This window comes from Mesoplodon bidens, assembly GCF_964165515.1.
Source record: "Mesoplodon bidens genome assembly, chromosome: 2".
Taxonomy (NCBI): Eukaryota; Metazoa; Chordata; class Mammalia; order Artiodactyla; family Ziphiidae; genus Mesoplodon; species Mesoplodon bidens.
The window spans coordinates 94,568,374-94,590,214 of record NC_138177.1 but is presented as its reverse complement, the minus strand read 5'-3'; the positions used below and the strand labels follow the sequence as shown (position 1 = coordinate 94,590,214).

At 38.0% G+C, this 21,841-nt stretch overlaps 1 protein-coding gene across 1 annotated transcript; it reads left to right on the top strand.

The window, feature by feature from the left end:
- Positions 1-11,494: 11,494 nt before the first annotated feature.
- LOC308612829 (pancreatic alpha-amylase) lies at positions 11,495-20,694 on the top strand. Its single transcript, XM_081225581.1, has 11 exons — positions 11,495-11,606; positions 12,241-12,454; positions 12,817-12,963; positions 13,803-14,000; positions 14,381-14,611; positions 15,590-15,723; positions 16,493-16,615; positions 16,918-17,017; positions 18,676-18,794; positions 18,901-19,026; positions 20,367-20,694. The coding sequence occupies exons 2-11, from the start codon at positions 12,287-12,289 to the stop codon at positions 20,554-20,556; spliced, it is 1,536 nt and encodes a 511-aa protein (XP_081081707.1). The 5' UTR covers positions 11,495-11,606; positions 12,241-12,286; the 3' UTR covers positions 20,557-20,694.
- Positions 20,695-21,841: the final 1,147 nt, after the last annotated feature.

Genomic DNA, 21,841 nt, shown 5'->3' with positions numbered 1-21,841 from the left:
TACAGGCAAAAACCAAACTCAACATTTATCATGGACACTTCAAGACAAATAGGGTATACTAAATCCACAATGTACTTATTAGACAACATACTTACAAGTACATGCACACTTTCCACTACCATAATTCTAAGATTATGTAGTTTCCTTTTATAATTAATTATTATAGTTAGCAATAACTTTTAGTGATAATTCCTTCCAGGGTATTATCCACATGAGCTAGAAGATTCCAACATGTGCATGTGATGAGTATTTATTGTTCATCCCTGTCAAGCATCCCCTCCTCCTTTAGTGGTAACAGTACATAAATTTCCTGGTAAGAAACCACACAGAGACCATGTTTCACCCATTCTGTTAAGGCACAGTTAGCCTTATTTCTCACCTGCAGGGCATGTGATCTATGCTGGAACAATCAGGACATTCCATTCCCTTGTTGTAATGTTTGGTTCAGGGGTGGGTTTATATGCTGAGCCAGACCAATTAAGAGTCAGTCTTGAGTCTTTGTCTTACACTGTTGGAAAAGAGATGCTTACTTTTTTCTCTGAGTTTGCCAATCTGCTGGGAAGTAAGCTTGACACTGCGTTTGACCAGTTTTGCCACTGTGTGGGAAAAGCCTGCCTGAGAATGAAGCCAAGACACTGTAAAGCAGAGCCAAGAGATGGAGACAGAAAATGTCTTGAGGTTTCTTTGAGCTTTTAATTCCAGTCCGAAGCCAGCTGTATCCCTTAACTTCGCAGTGACAAAGCTAACAAATTGTTCTTGATTGTATTTGCCACTTGAAATCCAAAGCATTCATACTAAAAGCTATGCTTCTTTTTGCTCTGCAGTCTCTCTCCAAAATTCTCTTTTTCTGGACTCACTTGTTATATCACTTTGCTAGCACACACATGACCCACCATTTCAAGGGTCATGTACTCCATGTCATCTTAATGTTTCACTATATCCTGGACTCACACTTAATTCATTTGTTATTTCTCCTGAAAGTGCAGATTTGCTGAATAAAAGGGGTTCTTTAGCCAATAACGTTGTTTCCTCAGTTAGGTTTCATATCAACTCTCTGGTCTCAGTGAAGATGTGTCTGAAGATTCACATGTGTCATTGTATGTCTCAAACTCTGACTCCACCCATTTCCTGTGGCATTGACAGCTTGCCCTCAGAGTCTTCCAGATTCTCTATCTGGAAGATGTGATGCCATATCTCAGACGTGATTGTATTCTCCTGAACCGTGTGGCACCAGCCATCTTCCTCCTTTATAATGAGGCTTCCTTGAAGCCTGCTAAGCTACCATGTAAAACTGTCTTTTGACTAATATAGACCACCAGCCCCTTTCCTTCCCTGCTGATGCAAATTCTCTTTCTGCAGAGACCATGCTGTTGAGGCCACACTTCCACGCCAAAGCTGCTATTAGAGTACTTTAGTGCCAAAGTCTTTTTCTGTTTGGGAAGAATCTCTTTCCTGCAACACTATGTTGCATAAGTCTCAGGTCAGTGTTGCCTTTTAATTCAAATGTATCACAAAGAATTTCAGTGTATATGCATTTGTTCCTTCTCCAGACTTTAGCAATCAATCTGTGGGAATTTGACTACAATCCATCTGAGAGACAGAGGCATTAGAGGACTCAGACTCCTCCCTCCTTTCCCTTAACCATTTAATCAGATTTTGCCTTTATTTCTCTTTTTTCTTTTATTTTTTTATTAGTTTCTGCTTTATAACAAAGTGAATCAGTCATACATATACAGCTGTTCCCACATCCCTTCCCTCATGCATCTCCCTCCCTCCCACCCTCCCCATCCCACACCTCCAGGCGGTCACAAAGCACTGAGCTGATCTCCCTGTGCTCTGTGGCTGCTTCCCACTATCTATCTACGTTATATTTGGTAGTGTATATATGTCCATGCCTCTCTTTCGTTTTGTCACAGCTTACCCTTCCCCCTCCCCATATCCTCAAGTCCATTCACAAGTAGGTCTGTGTCTTTATTCCCGTTTTACCCCTAGGTTCTTCATGACATTTTTTTTTTAAATACCATATATATGTGTTAGCATACGGTATTTGTCTTTCTCTTTCTGACTTACTTCACTCTGTATGACAGACTCTAGGTCTATCCACCTCATTACAAATAGATCAGTTTCATTTCTTTTTATGGCTGAGTAATATTCCATTGTATATATGTGCCACATCTTCTTTATCCATTCATCCGATGATGGACACTTAGGTTGTTTCCACCTCCGGGCTATTGTGAATAGAGCTGCAATGAACATTTTGGTACATGTCTCTTTTTGAATTATGGTTTTCTCAGGGTATATGCCTAGTAGTGGGATTGCTGGGTCATATGGTAGTTCTATTTTTAGTTTTTTAAGGAACCTCCATACCGTTCTCCATAGTGGCTGTACCAATTCACATTCCTACCAGCAGTGCAAGAGTGTTCCCTTTTTTCCACACCCTCTCCAGCATTTATTGTTTCTAGATTTCTTGATGATGGCCATTCTGACTGGTGTGAGATGATATCTCATTGTAGTTTTGATTTGCATTTCTCTAACGATTAATGATGTTGAGCATTCTTTCATATGTTTGTTGGCAGTCTGTATATCTTCTTTGGAGAAATGCCTATTTAAGTCTTCTGCCCATTTTTGGATTGGGTTGTTTGTTTTTTTGCTATTGAGCTGCATGAGCTGTTTATAAATTTTGGAGATTAATCCTTTGTCAGTTGCTTCATTTGCAAATATTGTCTCCCATTCTGAGGGTTGTCTTTTGGTCTTGTTTATGGTTTCCTTTGCTGTGCAAAAGCTTTGAAGTTTCATTAGGTCCCATTTGTTTATCTTTGTTTTTATTTCCATTTCTCTAGGAGGTGGGTCCAAAAGGATCTTGCTGTGATTTATGTCATAGAGTGTTCTGCCTATGTTTTCCTCTAACAGTTTTAGAGTGTCTGGCCTTACATTTAGGTCTTTAATCCATTTTGAGCTTATTTTTGTGTATGGTGTTAGGGAGAGTGCTAATCTCATACATTTACATGTCCCTGTCCAGTTTTCCCAGCACCACTTATTGAAGAGTCTGTCCTTTCTCCACTGTACATTCCTGCCTCCTTTATCAAAGATAAGTTGGCCATATGTGCGTGGGTTTAAATCTGGGCTTTCTATCCTGTTCCATTGATCTATCTTTCTGTTTTGGTGCCAGTACCAAACTGTCTTGATTACTGTAGCTTTGTAGTATAGTCTGAAGTCAGGGAGCCTGATTCCTCCAGCTCCGTTTTTCGTTCTCAAAATTGCTTTGGCTATTCGGGGTCTTTTGTTTTTCCAAACAAATTTTGAAATTTTTTGTTCTAGTTCTGTGAAAAATGCCAGTGGTAGTTTGATAGGGATTGCATTGAATCTGCAGATTGCTTTGGGTAGTAGAGTCATTTTCACAATATTGATTCTTCCACTCCAGGAGCATGGTATATCTCTCCATCTATTTGTATCATCTTTAATTTCTTTCATCAGTGTCTTATAATTTTCTGCATACAAGTCTTTTGTCTCCTTAGGTAGGTTTATTCCTAGATATTTTATTCTTTTTGTTGCAATGGTAAATGGGAGTGTTTTCTTGATTTCATTTTCAGATTTTTCATCATTAGTGTACAGGAATGCCAGAGATTTCTGTGCATTAATTTTGTATCCTGCTACTTTACCAAATTCATTGATTAGCTCTACTAGTTTTCTGGTAGCATCTTTAGGGTTCTCTATGTATAGTATCATGTCATCTGCAAACAGTGACAGCTTTACTTCTTCTTTTCCAATTTGGATTCCTTTTATTTCCTTTTCTTCTCTGATTGCTGTGGCTAAAACTTCCAAAACTAAGCTGAATAAGAGTGGTGAGAGTGGGCAGCCTTGTCTTGTTCCTGATCTTAGTGGAAATGGTTTCAGTTTTTCACCATTGAGGACAATGTTGGCTGTGGGTTTGTCATATATGGCCTTTATTATGTTGAGGAAAGTTCCCTCTATGCCTACTTTCTGCAGGGTTTTTATCAAAAATGGGTGTTAAATTTTGTCGAAAGCTTTCTCTGCATCTATTGAGATGATCATATGGTTTTTCTCCTTCAACTTGTTAATATGGTGTATCACATTGATTGATTTGCATATATTGAAGAATCCTTGCATTCCTGGAATAAACTCCACTTGATCATGGTGTATGATCCTTGTAATGTGCTGTTGGATTCTGTTTGCTAGTATTTTGTTGAGGATTTTTGCATCTATGTTCATCAGTGATATTGGCCGGTAGTTTTCTTTCTTTGTGACATCCTTGCCTGGTTTTGGTATCAAGGTGATGGTGGCCTCGTAGAATGAGTTTGGGAGTGTTCCTTCCTCTGAAATTGTTTGGAAGAGTTTGAGAAGGATGGGTGTTAGCTCTTCTCTAAATGTTCGATAGAATTCGCCTGTGAAGCCATCTGGTCCTGGGCTTTTGTTTGTTGGAAGACTTTTAATCACAGTTTCAATTTCAGTGCTTGTGATTGGTCTGTTCATATTTTCTATTTCTTCCTGAGTCAGTCTTGGCAGGTTGTGCATTTCTAAGAATTTGTCCATTTCTTCCAGATTGTCCATTTTATTGACATAGAGTTGCTTGTAGTAATCTCTCATGATCTTTTGTATTTCTGCAGTGTCAGTTGTTACTTCTCCTTTTTCATTTCTAATTCTATTGATTTGAGTCTTCTCCCTTTTTTTTCTTGATGAGTCTGGCTAATGGTTTATCAATTTTGTTTATCTTCTCAAAGAACCAGCTTTTAGTTTTATTGATTTTGCTATCATTTCCTTCATTTCTTTTTCATTTATTTCTGATCTGATCTTTATGATTTATTTCCTTCTGCTAGCTTTGGGGGTTTTTTGTTCTTCTTTCTCTAATTGCTTTAGGTGCAGGGTCAGGTTGTTTGCTCGAGATGTTTCCTGTTTCTTAAGGTGGGATTGTATTGCTATAAACTTCCCCCTTAGAACTGTTTTTGCTGTGTCCCATAGGTTTTGGGTCGTCGTGTCTCCATTGTCATTTGTTTCTAGGCATTTTTTAATTTCCTCTTTGATTTCTTCAGTGATCACTTCGTTATTGAGGAGTGTATTGTTTAGCCTCCATGTGTTTGTATTTTTTACAGATCTTTTCCTGTAATTGATGTCTAGTCTCATAGCATTGTGGTCGGAAAAGATACTTGATACAATTTCAATTTTCTTACATTTACCAAGGCTTGATTTGTGACCCAAGATATGATCTATCCTGGAGAATGTTCCATGAGCACTTGAGAAAAATGTGTATTCTGTTGTTTTTGGATGGAATGTCCTATAAATATCAACTAAGTCCATCTTGTTTAATGTATCATTTAAAGCTTGTGTTTCCTTATTTATTTTCATTTTGGATGATCTGTCCATTGGTGAAAGTGGCGTGTTAAAGTCCCCTACTATGATTGTGTTACTATCGATTTCCCCTTTTACGGCTGTTAGTATTTGCCTTATGTATAGAGGTGCTCCTATGTTGGGTGCATAAATATTTACAATTGTTATATCTTCTTCTTGGATCGATCCCTTGATCATTATGTAGTGTCCTTCTTTGTCTCTTCTAATAGTCTTTAGTTTAAAGTCTATTTTGTCTGATATGAGAATTGCTACTCCAGCTTTCTTTTGATTTCCATTTGCATGGAATATCTTTTTCCATCCCCTTACTTTCAATCTGTATGTGTCTCTAGGTCTGAAGTGGGTCTCTTGTAGACAGCATATATATGGGTCTTGTTTTTGTATCCATTCAGCCACTCTGTCTTTTGGTGGGAGCATTTAGTCCATTTACATTTAAGGTAATTATCGATATGTATGTTCCTATTCCCATTTCCTTAATTGCTTTGGGTTTGTTATTGTAGGTATATTCCTTCTGTTGTGTTTCTTGCCTAGAGAAGTTCCTTTAGCATTTGTTGTAAAGCTGGTTTGGTGGTGCTGAACTCTCTCAGCTTTTGCTTGTCTGTAAAGGTTTTAATTTCTCCATCAAATCTGAATGAGATCCTTGCTGGGTAGAGTAATCTTGGTTGCAGGTTTCTCTCCTTCCTCACTTTTATTATGTCCTGCCACTCCCTTCTGGCTTGTAGAGTTTCTGCTGAGAGATCAGCTGTTAACCTGATGTGGATTCCCTTGTGTGTTATTTGTTGTTTTTCCCTTGCTGCTTTTAATATGATTTCTTTGTGTTTAATTTTTGACAGTTTGATTAATATGTGTCTTGGCGTATTTCTCCTTGGATTTATTCTCTATGGGACTGTCTGTGCCTCCTGGACTTGATTAACTATTTCCTTTCCCATATTAGGGAAGTTTTCAACTATAATCTCTTCAAATATTTTCTCAGTCCCTTTCTTTTTCTCTTCTTCTTCTGGAACCCTTATAATTCGAATGTTGGTGCGTTTAATGTTATCCCAGAGGTCTCTGAGACTGTCCTCTGTTCTTTTCATTCTTTTTTTTCTTTATTTTGCTCTGCATCTGTTATTTCCACTATTTTATCTTGGAAATAGAATCTTGGATCATCTTTACTATCATTATTCTGAATTCATTTTCAGGTAGACTGCCTATTACCTCTTCATTTGTTAGGTCTGTTAGGTTTTTATCTTGCTCCTTCACCTGCTGTGTGTTTTTCTGTCTTCTCATTTTGCTTATGTTACTGTGTTTGGGGTCTCCTTTTTGCAGGCTGCAGATTCGTAGTTCCTGTTGTTTTTGGTGTCTGTCCCCAGTGGTTAAGATTGTTTCAGTAGGTTGTGTAGGCTTCCTGGTGGGGGGGACTAGTGCCTGTGTTCTGGTGGTTGAGGCTCAATCTTGTCTTTCTGGTGGACAGGTCCACGTCTGGTGGTGTGTTTTGGGGTGCCTGTGGCCTTATTATGTTTTTAGGCAGCCTCTCTGTTAATGGGTGGGGTTGCGTTCCTGCCTTGCTAGTTGCTTGGCATAGGGTGAGCAGCACTGTAGTTTGCTGGTCGTTGACTGAAGCTGGGTGCTGGTGTTGAGATGGAGATCTCTGGGAGATTTTCACTGCTTGATATTATGTGCAGCTGGGAGGTCTCTTGTGGACCCGTGTCCTGAAGTTGGCTCTCCCACTTCAGAGGCACAGCACTGACTCCTGGCTGCAGCACCAAGAGCCTTTCATCTACCTGGCTCAGAATAAAAGGGAGAAAAAGTAGAAAGAAAGAATTAGTAGAAGAAAGAAAGAGAGAGAGAAAGAAAGGAAGAAGGAAAGAAAGGAAGGAAGGAAGGAAGAGAGAAAGGAGGGAGGGAGGGAAGAAGGATGGAAAGAAAGAAAGAAAGGAGGGAGGGAGGGAGGAATGAAAGAATAAGGAAGAGTGAATGGAAGAAGGGACGGAGAGATGGAGGAAGGAAAGCAAGCAAGAAAGAAAGACAGGAGGGAGGGAGGGAGCAAGGAAAGAATAAGAAAGTGAAAGGAAGAGGGGTGGGAGGGAGGGAGGAAGGAAAGAAAGACAGGAGGGAGGGAGGGAGGAAGGAAAGAAAGAGAGAAAGAAGGAAAGGAGGGGCGAAGGGAGGGAGGGAGGAAGGGAAGCTAGGAAATAAAGAAAGAGCAGGTAAAGTAAAATAGAATAAAGTATGAAATATAGTAGTATTATTAAAATTAAAAGGTAATTATTGAAAAAAACCGTACAGATAGAACCCTGGGACATATGGTGGAAGCAAAGCTATACAGAGAGAATCTTACACAGAAGAATACACATACACATTCACAAAAAGAGAGCAGGGGGAAAAATCAAAAATCTTGCTCTCCAAGTCCACCTCCTTAATTTGGGATAATTCGTTGTAAAAAGAGGAAAAGGGCGAGAAGTCTGAAATCTTGTCCTCAAAGTCCACTTCCTCAACTTGGGATGATTCGCTGTCCATTCATGCACTCCACAGACGCAGGGCACATCAAGTGGACCGTGGAGCTTTAATCCGCTGCCTCCGAGGCTGCATAGAGAGATTTCCCTGTCTCTTCTCTGCTCTCACAGCTCCCGGGTCTCAGCCTTGGACCTGGCCCCGCCTCTGCGCGTAGGTCGCCGGAGGGCGTCCGTTCTTCGCTCAGACAGGACGGGTTTAAAGGAGCCGCTGATTTGGGGGCTCTGGCTCAGTCAGGCAGAGGGGAGGGAGGGGCACGCAGTGTGGGGCGGGCCTGCGGCGGCAGAGGCCGCCGTGACGTTGCACCAGACCGAGGCGCTCCGTGCGCTTTCCCGGGAAAGCCGTCCCCGGGTCCCGGGACCCCGGCAGTGGCGGGGTGCACAGGCACCCCCGGAAGGCGGGGCGGACAGTGACCCGCGCTCGCACACAGGCCCCGCTGTGGCGGCAGCAGCAGCCCCAGCGTCCCACGCCCGTCTCCGGGGTCCGCGCCTTTACCCGCAGCTCGCTCCCGTCTCCGGCGCTTCCCAAAGCAGCCCTCTTAATGCCCTTCGCGCACCAGGAAACAAAAGGGAAGAAAAAGCCTCTTGCCTCTTCGGCAGCTCCAGACCCTTTCCCTGGACTCCCTCCGGGCTAGCCGTGGTGCACTAACCCCTTCAGGCTCTCTTCCTGCCGCCAGCCCCAGTCCTCTCCCTGCGCTCCGACTGAAAGCCGATACCCGAGCCTCAGCTCCCAGCCCCGCCCGCCCCGGTGGCCGAGCAGATAAGCCTCTCGGGCTGGTGTGTGCCTGAGGGCACCGATCCTCTGTGCCGGAATCTCTCCGCTTTGCCCTCCACACCCCTGTTGCTGTGCTCTCCTCCGCTACTCCGAAGCTTTCCCCCTCCGCCACCTGCAGTCTCCGCCCGTGAAGGGGCTTGTAGTGTGTGGAAACCTTTCCTCCTTCACGGCTCCCTCCCACTGGTGCAGGTCCCGTCCCTATCCTTTTGTCTCTGTTTATTCTTTTTTCTTTTTCCCTACCCAGGTATGTGGGGAGTTTCTTGCCTTTTGGGGGGTCTGAGGTCTTCTGTCAGCGTTCAGTAGGTGTTCTGTAGGAGTTGTTCCACGTGTAGATGAATTTCTGATGTATCTGTGGGGAGGAAGGTGATCTCCGCGGCTTACTCTTCCGCCATCTTCCCAGGGCTTCTTGATTTTGCCTTTATTTCTTTATGAGTTCTTTTTTCAAGGTTTCCTGATTTCTTGGGAAAGAGAGAGGTCTTGTCTCTTTCAGACTTTTTCTATTGGTTGAATTGTATCATTATTACAGCTTCTGATCATGTTGAGAATCCCTCCACAAAACATTTCTGACTGGATACACTGTGCTCATGGATTTTTATGGACATTAAATTTACAGTCTGAATTCTATGATACCACTCCATTATCTCCTCTTATCCTTAGAAAAACAACAAACAAATATATCACTGTAAATTAAGATCACAGAACCTCAACACTTAAATAGAATGGAGCATACCCTGTAGCCAGGCAGAAAAGCAGAAACACTTTAGAATTCTCAATGGTTCCATCATTCACTGTTAGAAATTAGAGTGCTATTAGAATTATTTCAATCATTGGATGTATTCTTTGTTTCCTTTTTTGATTATCTGGAGTTATCACTCTGGACTCACTTTGGCACCTAACCATGCTGCAAACCTCCTGCCCAACCTACCTATAAATCATTCTACTGAGAATAGACTTGTTGCTTCGCTTAGTTAACCTAATGTATTTACAAGATTAGCAATACAACTTAAATGCATCAGTGCTTATATTTTGAAATATGCCTTATCTCAGTATTGTGATCATTAGCACTTAAGACCTTACCGTATCATATCTGAACTCAAAGTCTTTCACAGTGACACTGCTTTTGATGGTAAAACCCACAGTTTCCAAAACATCCAGGACATCAGGAAAGATGTTCTGGTACAACACCGTCACCGAGGGGTTTGCTCAGATGTTCTGTGGTGCAGAGGTGGACTGAATGAGTCTAAAGATCTTATGTCTGGTCAGATTTGGGTCCTGTGATTATGTCCTAGTGGAATAGAAGCCACAGAATTACCTTCTCTAAACTTAATGTCTTGATGTAGCTAATATTCTATGGTTGTATGTTTTATTAATATCTACCCACCTCAGAATAAAATGTCATACTGAAATTTCTTTTTTTACTTTTTCATTTTTAAATTTTATTTATTTATTTGTTTGTTTATTTATGTATTTATTCATTTTTGGCTGCACTGAGTCTTCGTTGTTGCACCTGGGCTTTCTCTAGTTACGGCGAATGGGAGCTACTCTTTATTTATTTATCTATCTATTTGTTTATTTATTTATTCATGTGTGGCTGCATCAGGTCTTTGTTGCTGTGCGTAAGCTTTCTCTAGTTGTTGCGAGCGAGGGCTACTCTTCCTTGATGTGCATGGGCTTCTCATTGCACTGGCTTCTCTGGTTGCGGAGCACGGGGTATAGGCTCATGGGCTTCAGCAGTTGTGGTACGTGGACTCAGTAATTGTAGCTCACAGGCTCTAGAGCACAGGCTCAGTAGTTGTGGCTCATGGGCTTAGTTGCTCCGAGGAATGTGGGATCTTCCCAAACCAGGGCTCGAGCCCGTGTCCTCTGCATTGGCAGGTGGATTCTTAGCCACTGTGCCAGCAGGGAAGTCCTCATATTGAAATTTCTTAAGGCAGAAACTTAAATAACTAAAAACTTTGGTTGGGACTGAAACCAGAACTGAATTGGATATTCCGTTTCTGTTTGAAATTGAAACATTACAAATGCTTGCACTAGATAGTTAAGACAATATTATGACTGTGAAGTCAGTTGGCCCTAATTGTTATTTTCCTTCTATTAGTGAAGGACTTAAAAAAAAGATCTAATCCTAGTTAAATACCACATGATTACAGACTTTGTAGATATGTATAATGCCAGATGTTTAAAAAGGTTAATATTCCCTCAATAAGGAAAACATTGTTATAAAAGTTCACTTAGATGGTATTGCTGGGAGATTTTATGGATGTTCTTCACCTGTTTAACATTTTTATTGATAGCACTTTTCAGATTACAAATAAACAGTTTGTGCTCTAAGTATCTATTCATGTTAACATTTACTTTGTAAAATATGCTTCTTACAGGAATACAGTTTTACTTTACTCTCCCTTTTATCACACACTGTTTAGCTGTGCTGACTGTGTGTGTGTGTGTGTGTTTGTGTGTGTGTGTGTGAGAGAGAGAGAGAGACTTGAGTATTCTAAGCTTTTTCCTACCTTGGACTTTTACTATTGCACTTTGTTCTATCTAGATTTCTCTTTCTCTGATCTTCAAATAACTAGCTCCTTCTAGACCTCCAAATTCTAGTTGAAAATCACTTTCTTGAAGATACCTTCCCAGACCATTCAGTCTAAAATGCCCTGATGGTGAAGTCATTTCCTATTTCATTACACTGTTATTTCATATTAGTTTATTGCTATCTTGAAATGTTTTATTATTATTATTAACTCATGTATTTTCTGTTTTTCCACTGGAATGTAAGCTGCTCAAGAATAAAATCTTGTCCATTTTCTTCATCATTGTATCCTGAGTATCGTCCATGTGCTTTGCAAAAAACAGGCACTCAGTTAATGCTTGTTGAATGAATGGACTTCTTCCCACCTGTACTATATTCTCTCTAGCAGGATTTCATGTACATTAAGAAGGAAAAAGGATGCAAGTTTATTAATGTGGTGTTTGATCAGGTAAAAGAGATATTTGGTTATAAGAAATAAGAGAGAGAGAGAAAAAAAAAGCCACACGACTGCTATAGCCAATGCATTAAGCACAGAATTTGATGGAGGGGGGAGGGGGAGGGGAAAGGTCTGTTGCCTCAATGCATGGGCATCCATCTTCCAAATAGTTTCTTAAATCTTAATCCAGAAATTGAAATAACTGCAAATTTTCTTTGAAGGTGAAACCAGAACTGAATTGAATATTCTGTTTCTTTTTGAAATTGAAACATTACAAATGTTTGCAATAGATAGTTCAGGTAAAATTTTCACTGTGAATTCAGTTGGCCCTAATTGTTAATCTCATTCTCTTAGTCAAGGACTTCAGAAATATGATCGAATCCTAGTTAAATAATACATGATTACGGACGTTTTATATACATATAGATATATAAAATGACAGATGTTTAAAAATGGTTAATATTCCCTCAAAAAGGAAAACATTGGTCTAAAAGGTCATTTAGGTGTTATTCCTGGGAGATTTTATGGCTGTTCTTCACCTGTTTAACATTATTATCGATAGTTCTTTTCAGATTATGAATAAATGGTTTGTGCTCTAAGTGTTTATTCATGTTAACATTTACATTGTAAAATATGCTTCTTACAGGAATATAAATAGTTGCTGGAAAGAACACTGACAGCTTGAAAGCAAAATGAAGCTCTTTCTATTGCTTTCAGCCATTGGATTCTGCTGGGCTCAGTATGCCCCAAATACTGAATCTGGACGGACATCTATTGTCCATCTGTTTGAGTGGCGCTGGGTTGATATTGCTCTTGAATGTGAGCGATACTTAGCTCCCAAACGATTTGGAGGGGTTCAGGTGGGTATTGTTCACAGTATAAATTGCAGACTTCGCTGTGCTTAGAGTAAATGGTATTATGCTCTGTGTCTGTGAAGCTGGGACAACATTTTACTTCACAAATAAGTACTTTAAGTAAAACAGCTTTCTGAGGAAGAAAAAAATTTGAAATTGTTGGCAACTTCATATTTTATTTCTAATACAATATTTTTTTCAGCAGGACATTTCCAATGAGAAGTTAATATTTTCTAATGGTTGTTAAGGAATGTGGCTGCACATACAAAGATTCAGAAACAATTTTAGACTCTTGAGTCGTTTCTAGAATATTCAGTGATACAAAGTAAGGCATAATTTCATACTTACTACTGTTGTTTAATTTGTAGGTTTCCCCACCCAATGAAAACGCAGTAATTAATAACCCTCCAAGACCTTGGTGGGAAAGATACCAACCAGTTAGCTACAAGTTATGTACAAGATCAGGAAATGAGAATGAATTCAAAGACATGGTGACTAGATGTAACAACGTTGGTGTAAGTGAATTAAAGTTCCCTTTAAAAGTATTATATAGAAAAAGGATTTCTCTCTCTTGCCTCCTGTTCCTTTCAAGCAGAACGATTTTCATATATTTTAAAATTTTACTTCATGCTTTAGCCATAAATTAAAATGTAATTGTTGCCTTATGTTCAGCTTTTGTAAATGTTTATTTATGCACTAAAGAAGATGTAAGTAAAAGTTTAAGGCCACGAACTTACTCATACAGCAAAATATCAACTTTTAATCTTCTTGGCTGCATGCATTTCTGAGGAACACTTTTACAGTTAGGAATCGGAAATTCCAGTTACAGTATTGGCTGTTACTTTTATGTGACGTGTGTCTCCACCCGTAAGTCCTGGGTCTTTCTTCCCATAGGTTCTTTGATGGTAAATAATTATTTTCTCTTTGATGAGGAGCATAACATGAGACAACACCTACTGATCCTAAATAGATAGTAGAGACTGGCTTTTTATTTCTTAGGATGACCCATGGAAATTGCAAAAACCAATCATCTCTCCTGCCTCATCTGATTCTTTTCTCCTGCCCCTCCCTGCCAAAAAAAAGGGTCTTTGAATTTTTTCACAGTTATGGTAGTTTTGGGTTCTCTTAATTTGTCATATATGTAAATATTCGACAAAGTGGCTAGAATCCATGTAGGGCTTTAGTTCACAATGATTTCCTTTCACATTTGACTGTTGCTCTTCTAGGAAGGTAAGTTATAAAATAACAAACAAATATTTTGGAGTGTTATTAATGTGCTGTAAACTCAAATTAATACTGTTATAAATTTCTACTTCTCACTAAGTCTCATTGAAATAGAAATTTTGCCTTTCAGGTCCGTATTTATGTGGATGCTGTAATTAATCATATGTGTGGAAATGGTGTGGCTGCAGGAACATGCAGTACTTGTGGGAGCTACTTCAACCCTGGAAGTGAGGATTTTCCAGCAGTCCCATACTCTGGTTGGGATTTTAATAATGGTAAATGTAAAAGTGGAAGTGAAGAAATTGAGAACTATAATGATGCTTCTCAGGTAATTAGCAAAAAGAGCTGTCTATGCCTTTTATTATCCACATGTACCTTATTGATCTCATTTTAAATATTATTTGAGATTCCTTAGAACAGGATTCCAAGCCTGACTGTTCAAAGAATCTCAAATCGATATTTAAAACATTGTTCCCAATTAAATTTTTCTCAATGAAAAATCTTATCCACTGTATCTCCTACATTCTCCATTTTTATACTAGAAAATGTTTGAAAGGTATGTCCATACTAGAATGTCAGTATCCCCAGAGACCAATGCAAAGAAGGCACTATAGAAATATCCATTAATGAATAAATGAATGAATAATCAAATGGATTCTCAGGCAAATGTGATGCTTTATGTACCAATCACATTTTTTACCTCAGTAGGTCCGAGATTGTCGTCTGGTTGGTCTTCTTGATCTTGCACTGGAGAAAGATTATGTGCGCTCCACAATTACTGAATATCTGAACCGTCTCATTGACATTGGTGTAGCAGGGTTCAGAATTGATGCTTCTAAACACATGTGGCCTGGAGACATAAAGGCAATTTTGGATAAACTGCATAATCTAAACACAAGATGGTTCCCTGCCGGAAGTAAACCTTTCATTTACCAGGAGGTACATCAATACATATATGTGCAGATAAAACAAAGATTCATCAGAAAATAAATGGCAGATTTCATTAAAAGTGCAATTTCTGTAGGTTAGTGGCTGACTCATGTATATGGAGGAATGTTCCTTAAACTCCTTTGATTCAGAGACAGCACATCTGATTCTATCACAGGAGCTTTTTTATGCAAGTGCCGAGAATTATTTTAGGCTGCCAAAAGTCTCCGTGTCATGTATAATCTCCCCAGAGAACATTATAGAAGACAGATAAGAATATAGTTGCTGTCTTGAGCCAGGCTATGTGACTTAAATTCTTGGCTATAGCGCTGTTAGCTGTGTCTGTTTAGGCAAATTGATTAACCTCTCTGAGCAACAATTGTTTCAAAGTTTATCGAAAGGAATAATGATAATTGTTATGTCTTTGTTTTCTTTTGAGAATTAAAGAGGTAATATTTAGCAAGCACTTAGAAATATTGCCAGCTGGATATTAAGTGCTCTATAAGTGTGAGCTATTCTTATCATTTATGCTGCAGAGTAAATTAGGTCAGCATTCTCACAGGACAACAGGTTACTTTGTCAAGTTACTTTTTTTTTTTTTTTTCTTTTTGCGGTATGCGGGCCTCTCACTGTTGTGGCCTCTCCCATTGTGGAGTACAGGCTCCGGATGCGCAGGCCCAGCGGCCATGGCTCACGGGCCCAGCCGCTCCGCGGCATGTGGGATCCTCCCAGACCGGGGCACGAACCCGTATCCCCTGCATCGGCAGGCGGACTCTCAACCACTGCGCCACCAGGGAGGCCCTGTCAAGTTACTTTTAATATTGTAGCATAGATTTTAACAAAGGAAAATAAGAATCTTAACATAAGCAAAAGTATTTGGGGCATTTCACATAACATAAATAGCATAAAGTTATTTTCTATATAATAGTAACTCGTTAGTTAAAATTCAGCTCTTATTTAAAATGATATTTTCTTCTTGATTTCTACTAGGTAATTGATCTGGGTGGTGAGCCAATTAAAAGCAGTGAGTACTTTGGAAATGGCCGTGTGACAGAATTTAAATATGGTGCAAAACTAGGCACAGTTCTGCGCAAGTGGAATGGAGAGAAGATGTCTTACTTAAAGTAAGTGAAGTACAATTGATCCTTTAAAGTATTTCACAGATTTATTTGTGATATTACCCAACATGAATTTTCCTCTTTAAGCCTTCTTATTTAGACAACATCCAAGTATTCATTTACTAATAGCAAGTGTCAAAGTTCCCCAAACGCCAATTGATCATCATTATTTAGAACATCAATCATGAGGAAGTAATTTTAGAGACCCAAAACATCACATAGAGATTTTAATCCTGGTATTATACATCTCTACTAGATTTAACTAATGTTTGCACATAATTTGTGCAGGCCAGGTTATTGTTAAAATGATTCTGTACTTTATGAAGTCCCTACAATGTGGCTGTCCTGTAGAATTATTAATCAATTAATTAAATTCAAATATTAAAATATTTATATTATAACAATATAATATTGAAGCCTTAGTTAAAAACAGTTTGCCATTGTGTATAAAATGATAAGAATGTTGAACCTTCTGCAGTCCATCTAAATTATAATTTAGTGAAACTTCTAAAATAACTTTTATAACAAAAATCTTATACCTGTAACATGAATGTAAGTCAAGTAATTCCTACATATATACATGCATGAAATGAATTTGTAGATAATATATCTATATAGTTTATATTTTGAAAGCCCTACAGAATACTTATTTAATTAGAGAAAGGATTTCATTAGAGGGTGCTATTCTGAACGAAATACACATGCAGGTTACTCTAAAGCTATTGTAAAAAATACATATAGGTGCTTTTAAGATTTTTTTTTTCTTTTTAAATAGGAACTGGGGAGAAGGCTGGGGTTTCATGCCTTCTGACAGAGCACTTGTCTTTGTTGATAACCATGACAATCAGCGAGGGCATGGAGCTGGGGGAGCATCTATTCTTACATTCTGGGACCCTAGGTAAGAAAAAAAGTTCCCCATTTTTTTTTTTTTTTTTTATTTACCGTATGCGGGCCTCTCACTGTTGTGGCCTCTCCCACTGTGGAGCACAGGCTCTGGACGCGCAGGCTCAGTGGCCATGGCTCACGGGCCCAGCCGCTCTGCAGCATGTGGGATCTTCCCGGACCGGGGCACGAACCCGTTATCCCCTGCATCGGCAGGGTGACTCTCAACCACTGCGCCATCAGAGAAGCCCAAGTTCCTCATTTTTAAACCTACATTTTAATTATATTAAAATATTATTTTCTTCTATAATGTTATAGACTGTACAAAATGGGAGTTGGATTTATGCTCGCTCATCCCTACGGATTTACACGAATAATGTCAAGTTACCGTTGGCCAAGACATTTTGTAAATGGACAAGTAAGTTTTGGTATTTTCCAAAATGTCTTTTCCTCAAGATAATGATGTTAATTTTGTTTTAATTTCACATGATGCTATTACATTCTGTATTTTTTGTATCAAATATTTATTAAGTGTAGACCTGATGCAGGACTCTTTTAACAATGCAGTGGATATTAAAAAAATAAAAAATAATGATCTATATGGACAAAGAGTATGTAAGCTCTTTCAAAATATGACAAAGGTAGCCCCTCACCAAAGAAAACAAAACACACTTAAAAATAGGATACAGTAAGTAAAGTATGTACTTCTCATAAGTACCTACTTCATAGAGTTGATATGATGATTACAAATTAACACTTCAAAAAAAATTAAAACAGTACATGCACTACAGTACGAGCAATATAGATATTTGTTAAATACTTTTAAAAGAAGTTTTTTGGAAAACAAAGAGATGATCCAATTGGACCTAGGTTCAATAGGGAAAGTATGGTATAACAGGAAGGAAAGTATTGTGTTAAAGAAGAGACATTTGCTGACTCTGCTGGGAATGTTAAAAATGAAAAATATTTGGGCGGTATGGTAAAGACAATAATCTGAGTAATAATTTTTAAAAAAACTGAGAAATAAGATTATTAAAGAATATATTTGGAAAGTTAGTGGATAGTTTTCAGACTGAAGATTTCAAATGCAGCATCATATAGCAACTTCATACCTGAAGTAAAAAATTATCTTCCCTGCAAACCAGATAGATATTTATCTAGTTTCTAGTAGATTATTTTCGAATTGAGAAGTCCACTACTTTGTACAGCAACTCATTCTATTATTAAATAGCCTTAATATTTAGAAGATGTCCCTTTATACTGAGTCAACTTCTTGTAATTCCCACTAACTGGTCTTATTTCTGATGGCCGGAGTCATGGCATATGTCCATTTCCCCTTTTCCCATAACATTTCCAAGACTTCTCCAGGACTTGTGCATGCTGACAACACTTAGTTTTGTCCACTATTCATCATACAACAGGATTTAAGACAGACCTTGATAAACTTCCTAGACATAATCTGTTTTTTCCTATGATTATCTTTGAAAGTACCAATCAGAAACCACAATATTAAAAATTTGGTCAATTTATTAAGGGATATTGTGATGCTTTGATTAGTATATTTATTTAACAAAGAAGAATGAAAGAAACTAATATTTATTTAGCAATTATCATGTGGAAAGCATTTTTACATACCTCATTTAATTTTTATAGCCACTAAGTAATATCTTCACTTTACTGAAGAGGAAAATCAGGCACCGAAGTTTTGTATATTAACTAAGTTTTTGTAGCTAGTACTAATGGAGCCTATCTTTTAGTTCTGCTGTTTCTGACACTAAAGGCCTTGCCATTTCAGTGACATTGCACTACCTAGAGTGATATTAAGAAGTCAATGCAATTCCTTGCAAAGAAAATGAGAGGGTAAGAGAATCATAGCCTTGTTTGAAATATGGCAATAGAGAATGGGAAGTTAGGGGGAAGATAAATTCAGTAAAAATACGGAACAAGTTGGATTCTCAATGAAGGCTCTACAGAGGCACATAAGGGACAGATTGGGTTTGGTGGACTGAATAAGGACACATGTAATGTTAATAATGTGAGCTTTTAAAATATATTAATATATTTTTGTTAATTGAGGATGTTAATGATTGGATTGGGCCACCAAATAATAATGGAGTCATTAAAGAAGTTACTATTAATCCAGATACTACTTGTGGCAATGACTGGGTCTGTGAACATCGATGGCGTCAAATAAGGTAGGAATACTTATTTAGAGATATCCTCTAATAATACAGTTTCTTAACATTTTGTTTTAAACAGTTGACATATTCATCGGCATTTCTTATTCTATTTTGTGTTTAGGAACATGGTTGTGTTCCGTAATGTAGTTGATGGTCAACCTTTTACAAACTGGTGGGATAATGGTAGCAACCAAGTAGCTTTTGGAAGAGGAAACAGAGGATTCATTGTCTTTAACAATGATGACTGGTAAGTAGACATCAATTAGAAATAATATTTTGTACCAACATGTTCTTGGTTTATTCTTTTCCTGTTCATTTACTTCTTTCATACCTGAAAAATCCTTTAGTCAGCAGATTAAGAAAACTTAGTGATCAGCAGAAAAATGATGATGACTCTTATTCTTTTGATCTCCTCTCTTTATAAGGGCTTTCTCTTGTAAGTAGAGTTATTTTTTGTACACTTGTGCATATCATGGGCAGATATGCACATATATATGCTAACATATACACCTCACATAAAATTCACATAATATAAAGGTTGTGAAATCCCTAGAAGACTGTCTTCTAGGGCTTTAAAAATAAATAATGGAAAAATACTGCCTCAGGACGGAAATATCTTTTTTTCTGTCTCTTTTTTTTCACCTACCCTGGTATCTAGTTCTTTGGTCTTCTTTTTACACTGTCCTGTCTTTCTGTAACAAATAATACTTTTTAAAGCATATATATATATATATATATATATATATATATATATATATATGTATGTTATGGTCATTGATTGACCTCAGGAGATTTTTTAGTTTTAGTTCTGAAACATCTCATTACTGGCTTTTCATTTGTGACACTTATATTCTCTGTCTCAAGTATTCCCTCACACAGAGAACTATAGCTGAGAAGCCGTCTTTGCAAGCAGTTGAAATACCTTTGCCCAAGACTAACTTCCACTCATGCTTAGCTCACTCTAGCCCAAATTATATTTTACTGACAAAAAATAAATCAACTGTATCTCTTTCTTCCCCAAGACTCCATTGCCAGTCCTTTAATTTATGTCTTTTGTAGATGGGAGAATCAAAATAAATTTATGGGACAGCTTTGTATTTTAAAACCATATACTTATTTATAGAAATGCGAGGTTATTTTTATCTCCAGCCCAAATTTATTTGACCCTCTTGAAAAATAAGAGTTTTTTAAAGAAATAATCATATTTAAATTCTTGACAGTAATCAGTATTTTCTTAAGTTCAGATGAAGACAAATTTAAAATGTGTGTGTTTACCACAGGAATCAGTTTTCTCTAAGGGAGCCAATTCAACTAAATCTTCACTGATACTCTTCAACCTATTATTATTTTTTAAATAATATTTACTCTTTACTAGGTTACACCTAAGTCTTCTCTTCTATACGAATATTGTTGGCCCTAAGAAAACTACTTACAACCACTGAGGAGGCCTTTGTATTTGTATTTTATTTTCATTGAGACCTTGACTTCTTAGAGTTAGTTCTACAGCACCAAGTTAAACTCTTTGTTTTAGAGATAGTCTGTATTCTTGCTTTTAATTGTGGTGAAATCTTAAATTTTATTTTACAGGGCATTATCTTCAACTTTGCAAACTGGTCTTCCTGCTGGTACATATTGTGATGTCATTTCTGGAGATAAAATTGGTAACGATTGTACAGGAATTAAAATCTATGTTTCCGGCGATGGCAATGCTAATTTTTCTATTAGTAACTCTGCTGAAGATCCATTTATTGTGATTCATGCTGAATCTAAATTATAAAGTTTGAATTAAATACATACACACAGAGAAATAAAAGGTGTTTCTGTTCTTATATATATGTAATCTATAACTTCTCATAATTCGTTAATTTTTGGTTAAAGCTCTAATAAGTAACCAACTTGAAAAACTCAGAAAGGCATAAAAAACACATATACTTAAATAATTATAATATCATTACAATCAACATTTTGTCGTGGTTTAGAAGATTCTCATTGGGCTTCCCTGGTGGCGCAGTGGTTGAGAGTCCGCCTGCCGATGCAGGGGACACGGGTTCATGCCCCGATCCAGGAAGATCCCACATGCCGCGGAGCGGCTGGGCCCGTGAGCCATGGCCGCTGAGCCTGCGCGTCCGGAGCCTGTGCTCCGCAGTGGGAGAGGCCACAACAGTGAGACGCCCGCGTACGTACCGCAAAAAAAAAAAAAAAAAAAAAAAAAAAAAAAAAAAAATTCTCATTAACCTTTTTGTCAAAGGCATTTCTAAGAACTCAGAAAAGCATATTGAAAAACATGTTTGTTGCCATTAACACCATTTGCCCAGCTATGTATCTCTAATATATGTCTGTATTTCTTACATAGGGTGTTTCTAACAGTTAGGGGTAGCTGATTTAATGATGATTCTCATACAAAGTCATAACACTTGGGAGCTTTTCACAATATAAAGGCCCTTTCATGTTTAATAAGTTAAAAACTAAAAGAAACAAATTATGCAGTCTATAATAGTTAATTATCTGGAGCTCACAGGAATCTTCTCCTACATTCTCTATATTCATTTTTTCGTTCTCTTTCCAATGGCTTTCACATGATGATGTTGTATGGCTTTGGTTTCCTCTCTAAACCAAATTGATTCTGTAAGGGAGGAAAACTAAGTCAGGAAGGTTGTTCTGGTACAACACTGTCTCTGAGAGGCTTGCTCTATGCTGTGCCATGCAGTACTGGACTGAATGAGTCTAAAGATCTTATACCTGGTCAGATTTGGGTCCTGTTCTTATGTCCTAATAGAACAGAAGCTACAGTATTACCGTCTGTATATTCAGTGTCTTGATTTAGCTGATATTCTATGGTTGTACGTATTATTATCTATTAACTTCAGAATAAAATGTCATATTGAAATTGAAGAGGGATGTTGGGACTTTGCTAAAGAAGATTCCTTGGTGCAGGTACAATGAGATATAAAATGAAACCTCTGTTTCCTAGTGGTAGATTTTGTAAGAATTGGGTGTTACTTTAGGAATTCTGCCCAGTTCTATCTTAGGAATTTTTATTCTATCAATGTCAACACTCTCTG